The 8,130-nt window shown below is 56.6% G+C and overlaps 1 protein-coding gene across 2 annotated transcripts; it reads left to right on the top strand.

The window, feature by feature from the left end:
• Positions 1 to 2,569: 2,569 nt before the first annotated feature.
• Positions 2,570 to 8,107, top strand: PLA2G3 (phospholipase A2 group III). 2 transcript variants are annotated; one of them, XM_046640455.1, is made up of 7 exons: positions 2,570 to 3,253; positions 4,235 to 4,367; positions 4,626 to 4,760; positions 5,050 to 5,348; positions 6,031 to 6,160; positions 6,269 to 6,385; positions 6,986 to 8,107. In XM_046640455.1, exons 1-7 carry the CDS (start codon positions 2,740 to 2,742, stop codon positions 7,197 to 7,199), a joined length of 1,542 nt encoding a protein of 513 aa, XP_046496411.1. In that variant the 5' UTR covers positions 2,570 to 2,739; the 3' UTR covers positions 7,200 to 8,107. The 2 variants fall into 2 exon arrangements, with proteins under 2 accessions (XP_046496411.1, XP_046496413.1); XM_046640457.1 differs by lacking the exon at positions 4,626 to 4,760.
• Positions 8,108 to 8,130: the final 23 nt, after the last annotated feature.

Below are 8,130 nucleotides of genomic sequence, written 5' to 3'. Positions count from 1 at the left end.
GAGGCAGGGCTCCAGAGTCTGCCTTATAGGCTGGCTGACGTGGCCACTGGGTGAAATCTGAAAGGAACTCAGTGACACTCTCTTTAGAGGCCTGCACAGGCCCCAGCCTGCCTTCCTTTGCGGCCCAGACAGGAAAAGAGCTCAAAGGTCAACTGCACTGTACCTCTCACTGTACCAGCCCAGAAAGGGGCAGGTCACACTGTCAGGCAATGGTCTAGCCAGGACGAGCTATCACAGATGCTGCAGTCTGAAGACTTTTGGACTTGCTTTCTCCTGGGTAAATTGCTTCCTGCCCAGGGATGTCTTGAACCTTTAGTGACAATGTTTTGGATGCCAGACACTGTGCCAAGAGTCTTGCCCAATGACAAGAGATTTTAACAGCTATATGGAGTAACTTTTCAGGTTCAGAACTGATTTGGCTTGAACTAAAAGGCCTAATTTATGGCCTGTCAAACATACATTGTATATCTGCTTTAACCATTACAGTGAAGAATGCACTCTCTTAAAATAAGAATGCATACTTCCCCTCCTACGCCATATTGGCAAGCTGGATTAGTCCCTTTCTTGACATCAAGGTCATGTTGACCTGCTAATTTGCAACTAAATATTTCTTAGACACTTTGAAGAAAATGTATCCTGGGTGTGTTTAACGTATGTTCTTTGTTCCAAAAAGATGTAAGACTGTACCAAAAACTATGCTTCTCCAGAACACTTTCTAAGGCCTTCCCGGGTTATAATTCTCACTCTGGCTCAAGTAAGACTCACCTTATTTCTCTTCTCTATAGAATAGTTATTGGTTATTTTACATTGACACCAACATCCTGTGACATGACTGCCATGATTATGCCCATTATACAGATGAGAAAACTGAGGCTCAGAGAAGTTAAGACATCTAAGCATGAGGTCACACAGTACTGGGACCCAAGCTAGGTCTGTCTGACCTTGAAAGTTGGGTTCCTGCCGTGGCATCTCCCACCTCCCCGCATTCTGGGCAGGGAAGGGCTCTGTACTATGGAAAAGAGAGGGGCAGAGGTTAGTGGTCTTTCCTACAACTGGGGAAAGTTATCAGAATGATGGTCTCCAAATATCAGAATTCTTCTGAGAGAGACCCATTTGTGTTCAGTTGCGTCCCTGCCTTTGGGGACCCCAGGTCTCCCTACTCTTCCTGCCCCCCCTTGCTCTACTCCATACCCACTTTCCCAACCTCTAGAGAGAAAGAGTTCGGCTCCCAGGTTACCCCACCCTCTCTTTCTCTTCTCTTCGTTATCCCCAGCTGCGACCTCTTGGGCCACAGGCCCAGGCTGATTCTGAAGCCACAGAGATGGGCCTGCACACCCTGCAGCCCCCTTCTTCCTCCTCTGCAGAGTGGGCCCCCCTTCTCCAGCTTTGCCTCACGGGGGCTCATCCTCCTGGAAGAGACTCGGATGAAGATTTCGGAGGGTCGTGAGGGAGCGGTAGGCTGGCGGGCAGATGGACAGACAGACAGAGTCACTGTTCTGGCCAGCTCTGACCTCCTAGCAAAGTCCCCCAAGAGCTGCACTCCCAGCCTCTAACACCTCCCCAGCTGAGGCATGAGTGTCACCGGAGGTTTCTCACGCTCGCTGACCCTTGATTTCTTCATCTGCACCATGGGCGGCTTCCCAGGATGGCTGGAAGCTGAATGATACATCGACTTTGACACACAGAAATGTGCTGAGTGCAGCCCCTCCCTGATGAAGAGACCACCCCTGTCTCTTGGAGGAACGCATGATGCCTGCTGTGCCCCCCAGGTGTCTATAGTCCAGGGATGGAGGTGGCCTGCTCTGGCTGTGTCTCCACCATCTATCACACCAGGAGGGTTGCTGCTATGCTTGGAGTCCCAGGAAGTGGAGCACCCTGCGGCACCGTCCCCTGCATATGCTGAAAGCCTTTTTAAGAAGCAGGACTCAGGGGCCAGCCCAGTGGTGCAGCGGTTAAGTTCACACGTTCCGCTTTGGCGGCCCAGGGTTCACTGGTTCAGATCCCGGGTGCGGATGCTGTGGCAGCGTCCCACATAGAAAGAAGAGGAAGATGGGCACGGATGTTAGCTCAGGGCCAGTCTTCCTCAGCAAAAAGAGGAGGATTGGCAGAGATGTTAGCTCAGGGCTAATCTTCCTTTAAAAAAATAAAAAAGAGGCAGGACTCAGGGGAGCACCCGAGGTGGCTAGAAGCCTCAGGAGCTCCCAGGGGTGTGGCCACACAGCCCCAGCCCTGTTCTCACCTCTTTTACCCAGCTCAGGTAGACGCCCATGGCCCGCTGCTGGCTTCACGGAGGTGGGTGTGGCAGCCACTGCTGGGGTAGGGGGATGAGGATGAGTTCTGGGAGCCTCCTCTGAGCCCCTGGACCCTCTTCCCTCCCCTGGGAGATACAGATATCCCCCCAGCTCCCACTCCTAGAGCCCAGGGCTTTGGCTCCCACAGTCCCTGTCCAGGCGGGGTGGCAGAAGGTGACTGGATGGCTTTGAGTAAGACAGGGTGAGTAGGGGCGTGGGCCTTGGCAAGTGCACTCCTCCTTGGCCAATCAGCGGGCAGCCCAGCCGGTGGATTCAGTTACAAGCCCGAGATCACCCCATACTCCAGCCTCTTAATCACTCCTCCCAAAGCTCCATTCATTGGCCCTGCCGCACTGGGTCTGCTGGGCACTACTTCCTCTCAGCTGCTGAACTGCTGCCTTGGGTAGGGATCCTGGGGCCTTTGTCTGACTGGGCTGGGCAGGGTGGAATGGGGGTTCTGGTGGTGCTGTTGGGGATGCTGAGCATCCAGGAGGTGGCTCTGAGGGGCTCCCCTGCCCTCCATTGGGACAGCACCTCCTGCCACTTGGCCAGGCCCATCCCCGGCAGCTTCTTGGGGTCCCTGAGCTTCCTGGGCAAGGATGCGCATGGACTGGCCCTGTTCCACGCCCACTGGGATGAGCAGGGGAGGCTGCAGGAGTGTAGCCGGCAGGATGAGCCGGCGCTCACGGCAGCCTTCAGTGCCCTCTGTGCTGGTGAGATCACCCGGGGCTCCTTCATCCACACCCCTGGACCTGAGCTGCAGAGAGCCCTGGCCACCCTTCAGAGTCAGTGGGAGACCTGCCGGGGGCCTGAGGAGAGTCCACCAGGGGCCAGGCAGAAGCGAGCAGCAGGGCAGAGTGGAGCGCCTGTCGTGGGGCACCAGCGGGTGAAGAGAGGCTGGACCATGCCTGGCACGCTGTGGTGTGGAGTTGGGGACTCTGCCAGGAACTCCTCAGAGCTGGGTGAGCCATGGGAGTGTGGGCTGGGGGGGGTGAGCTGGTGGGAGTGCAGGCTTTTGCCCTGGCACCCACCCTCCCAGGTTGTGTGTCCTTGAGGGATGACTTAACCACTCTGAACCTCAATTTCCTTATTTGTACAATGGGGGTGGGCATAAGTCTCATTATGGGATGCTTAAATGAGGTCATAGATGGGAAAGGCCCTACTCAAACCGAGGGAGGGGACAGGCTGGGGTGTGTTCAAGGTTGGCAGAGCCAAAAACCTGCTACCCACGAGGCTTTATGGGCACAGCATGCCCAGTGGAGGGAACACTGAGACCCAAAGGGCTGGGTTCAAATTCCACTTCAGCACGTCCAAGCTCTCTGAACCTCCTTTCATCACCTATACAATGGAAGTGACACCTCCCTCACAGGGCTGCTCTGAACTTGGGTGTGGGAAGTGCTGGGCACTTGGGAAATGCTCAGTAAAAGGGCACTACTGCTCAGTGGTGAGAAACACGGATGGCTTTTTTGCACTCTTAGTACAGCTGTCTGTGTATATGCTTGGAGGGTTGGGGGAGGACTTGGCACCTAAGCGGCAGCAGGTTGGCACCGTGGCAATGCCTTATTGTGTTGGCAAGAAAGGTTGCACCTTGTCTGTCTGCCATTCCGTTTCACATACATTCATCGCTTTGCAGTCTTATTTGGCGCGTGAGCTTGGGAATACTGGAGGCAGACTCCGGTTCCCCCAAGGAAGACCTTTCCATGGGCAAGGGCTTCTGGAGGAGGGGGTGCCTGGCACTTGGAGTTGTCTAGCAGAGGCTGCGCCTGGGTGCTCTCTTCAAGCTGTGAAACTCCCACAGAGAAGCATGACTGGCCTGAGGTCACCCAGGGCATTTGTGTCAGGGCTGGGGCGAGAACCAGGTCTCTGATCCCGATACCAGGTGGGCATAGCTGGCGGGTGGTGCCCAGGACCCTGCTGAGTTGTGCCCCCTCTGCTCCCTGCAGGGGTCTTCCAGGGCCTTGATCTCTGCTGCCGGGAACACGACGGCTGCCCACAGACTGTCTCGCCCTTTCAGTACAACTATGGCATCCGAAACTATCGATTCCACACCATCTCCCACTGCAACTGTGATGCCAGGTTGGCGGTGGGCAGGGGGTGCTGGGGGTTTAGGCATGAGGCAGAGTTACCCAGTTCCTGGGTGCAGAGGCGGGGATTCCAGAGAATTCTAAAGGACCAGCCAGCCTGGATCCCACTCTGCAGGTGGGAAAGCTGAGCCTTGAGAGGAGAAGGGACTCTTGGACCCCAAACCACCTGGCTGGTAGTGACTGGGTGGACTGGGGGAGGAGCTGGGTGGCCTTCTGTGGTCCGGGGACCTGAGTGCTGGCTCTGGGGCAGGTTCCAGCAATGCCTTCAGAATCAGCGAGACTCCATCTCTGACGTTGTGGGCGTGGCCTTCTTTAACGTGCTGGAAACGCCCTGCTTCGTTCTGGAGGAGCAGGAGGCGTGTGTGGCATGGTACTGGTGGGGTGGGTAAGTGGCTGCCCCCTTCAAGACCCTTCCCCACCAGAGGGGAAGCCTGGGTTCCAAGCCTGGGGAGGGAGACCTGTCTGTATGTCTGTCCTCCAGGGAATGTTGCCTCGTCCTCTGCGTCCTCTCCTCAGGGCAAGGACCAGGATGCGCATCCTCCCTGGGTGCCCTGCACGAATCAGCGGGATGAGGGATGGGAGTGGCAGAGCCTTGGTCTCCATGAAGAAGAACTCAGGGGCTTCTGGGACCAGGGATTCTGGGTTACCAGTTGCCACCCATTGCCACCTCCCAGGTGTAGAACATATGGCTCCCTACCCGTCGCCCGCCTCCAGCCCAGGACCCTCTACAATGCCTCCTGGAGCTCCCCAGCCACCCAGCTGACTCCCAGCCCCCAGAACCCAGCTCCCAGCAAGCGTCCATGGAAGCAGCACCCTCGGAAGCGGCCACCACAGTGGAAAGAGTCCAAAAACCCCAGCAAAGCCAACACCACAGCCCTCCAGGGCCCCATGACCTCCCCTAGGCCTGATATGGCCCCCACTGGGGGCCCCCATCCAGGCCTCCAGGGGCCATGGGGTGGCCTAAAACCTCAGGGTGAGCTCAGAACCTAACCTTAGCGGTCCCTGATGTGAGGAGGCGTCCCTGCCTCTGTGAGGGGTGAGGGTGGGGGGCGTGCATTCCTTCCCTTCTTGCTCTGAACTCCTCCTGGAGCTTCCCAACTTCTCTCATCAAATCGTGCTGCAGATCAAAGGATTTTCATAAGCCCCAAATTTGACTATGTCACTCCCCACTGAGCCCCCACTATGGCTCCTCTTACCTCAGGAGACATTGCCCCAACACCCAGGGAGCCTCAGGTGCTGGTCCCAAAGGCCCTACTCCCCAGTTTCACAAACTTCATTTGGTTCCTCAAAAGCAGCTTGTTCTCTCCCACTTCTGGGCCTTTGCACATGCTGTTCCTTCTGCCTGGAGCACTCTCCCCTCCTCTTCCTCTCTCCCAGCCTCCGCTTAGCAACGACTGCCTCCAGGAAGCCTTTCCTGACCACTCTCCACACTCTGGGCATCCCCCATGGCAGTACAGCCGTGTGTGTGTGTGTGTGTGTGTGTGTCAGTGTGACTCCCACGTGTACATACTGAGGGCATGAATAGCACGAGTTGGAGGGAGACTTTGCGTGTGTGAGTGAGCACGGATGCCAGCGTTTCTTCTGAATGGCAGTGGGCACATCAGTGGGGCCTCCCTGGGGGACTGGGCTCCCTTCACCACCACACCTGCCCCCAGGTGCCCGCCGGGCCTGCCGCAGCTTCCGCCGCCTAGAACAGTGTGAGCACCAGATCAGGCCTCAAGAGACCAAGTTCCAGCTGCTCAATAGTGCCCACGAGCCCCTCTTCCACTGCAATTGCACACGCCGGTGAGGCCCATTTGTACCCTCAGGGGTGGGCTGCCTGTTGCCAGGCACTGGGGAGGGCCACTTGGCTGGCAAGGCCCGGCCCTAGCCTGAGCCTGCCTCTACCCTCAGTCTGGCACGTTTCCTGAGACTCCACAGCCCACTCGCTGGCACCCACATGCTTTGGGAGTTGCTGGGCACGACCTGCTTCAAGCTGGTCCCTCCACTGGACTGCGCTGAGGGCAAAGGGTAAGCAGAGCCAGGAGGGGTGGGGGATTTTCCCAAGGGGTGGGTTGCCTATACCCTCTTTGTGCGCCTGGCCCAAGGAGTGGGGGAAAGGGTTGGGGACCTCCGAGCTCCACTGTCATCATCCCCTACCCTCTGGTGCCCTGGGTTCAGCTCTGCAATTGGCCCATGTGAGCAGCATATTGACTCTGTCATTTACTTCCGAGGTGACGTTGCAAGTTGAGTCACCTCGCCACAACACCATTTCCCCATCTGTGAAATGGTTGTAGAAGCCCAGGAAATGGTGTGTGTGATGCATGTAGCCCAAGGCCTGCCGGGCAAGTGGCAGTTGCTTAACTCCTCCTAATCCACAATCTCACTTCCATTCCGATTCTCAAAGTCAGCCCCTTGTTACTTTTCCTATTTCACAGGTGAGGAAACTGAGGCACAGACTGACTCAAGTTTCCGTAGCCAGCTAGTGGTTTATTCTTCCCCCTTCTAGGTGTATCCCACCCCTCCCCAGCCCCAGCCCTGCTCCTCTCTGGGCCTTGACCCCGCTGTCTGCAGACTAGGGTGGGATCCTTGGCAGCGACAACTGCCTGCCCTACTTTTCTCTTCCCACAGCTGTTCTAGAGACCCTAAGGCCATCAAGGTCTCAGCTCGGCACTTGCGGCGACTTCAGCAGAGGCGACTCCAGCTCCAGGGTGCAGGCACAGAAGAGGCACCGGCATGGCTTTCAGAGCACCCAAGGGCCCCCACATCATTCTATGACCGATGCCTGCAGCTGATGCAGGCAGCCCGAGGACCTGGGGGGCAGCAGAAATCTTGGAACCAGTGACCTCAGTTCCAGCTCTCCTGGGCAGCAGACTGGACCTTGCCCTTGGCTTTGCCAGGCCCTCAGGTTGGCCTCTTTTCAGTGTGTTAGACTGAAGCTTGGCACAGGCTCTGTGGACAGCCAGGACACTGGATGGGGAAGGCAGGGGAGCAAGACCCAATGCTGGACCATGTCTCCTGCTGCGCTGGTTGATCTTGGGCTGGTGACACAACCCCCTCTGTGCTTGGATGTGGTGTCCAGGAGGCTCATTCTGATCCCCTGGGCTTAGGCCTTGCCAAGGAACTTCACATCCAGATGGGAGCGGGGAGGGGGTAGCTTACTGCAGCAGCCCAGCAGAAGTACCAGAAGGAGGTACACGTATCTCCATGTTGCAAAATTAATACATGTCTCAAGGACCTGCCCAGGGGAGTCCCAGCGCCTGCCTGCTGAGGCTTGGGGCAGCAGGTGGGGAATGAGGATGTCACAGAAGTGCCGATGTCTGGATCTAGGATGGAGGGGCACTAGAGGGGCTCCCCACTCCCCTCCTCCCGGGGGATTCCTTCTCTTAACAGCTGCTGTGCCCTTCCTGGCCCATTTTTTTCTGCTCTAAACCTAAATTCTAATCTCTCCCGTGCCTTTGAGCAGGGGACCTCCCTCTCCCACTCTGAGCCCTAGTTTCCTGCTCTGAAAAATGAGCGTGTAAACAGGATCTACCTCATAGGGTTCTTGAGGATTACGTGAACCAACACACGGATAACGCTTAGCACCCAATAAACGTTTCCTCCCTCCAACACACAGCTAAACTGTGCTAGGCACCTGATTTTGAGAGGCTCACATAACCTCTTGGAGGCCTCAGTTTGCTCACCTGTGAAATGGGTCTAAGAATGGCACTGAACTCAACACCACAACTCAGGGTCACGGTACAAATTAAAGGAGATTGCGTGTGTAATGTATA

This window comes from Equus quagga, chromosome 15 (assembly GCF_021613505.1).
Source record: "Equus quagga isolate Etosha38 chromosome 15, UCLA_HA_Equagga_1.0, whole genome shotgun sequence".
Taxonomy (NCBI): domain Eukaryota; kingdom Metazoa; phylum Chordata; class Mammalia; order Perissodactyla; family Equidae; genus Equus; species Equus quagga.
Note: the sequence above shows the minus strand (reverse complement) of the source record. Positions and strands in the feature narration are given on the sequence as shown.

Excerpts from the sequence above, each read along its gene's own strand:
- PLA2G3 (XM_046640455.1), top strand. The coding sequence starts at position 2,740 with ATGGGGGTTCTGGTGGTGCTGTTGGGGATGCTGAGCATCCAGGAGGTG. Across the intron at positions 4,368-4,625 it reads CACTGCAACTGTGATGCCAG|GTTCCAGCAATGCCTTCAGA; the intron begins GTTGGCGGTGGG and ends GCTCTGGGGCAG. Across the intron at positions 4,761-5,049 it reads GCATGGTACTGGTGGGGTGG|GTGTAGAACATATGGCTCCC; the intron begins GTAAGTGGCTGC and ends GCCACCTCCCAG.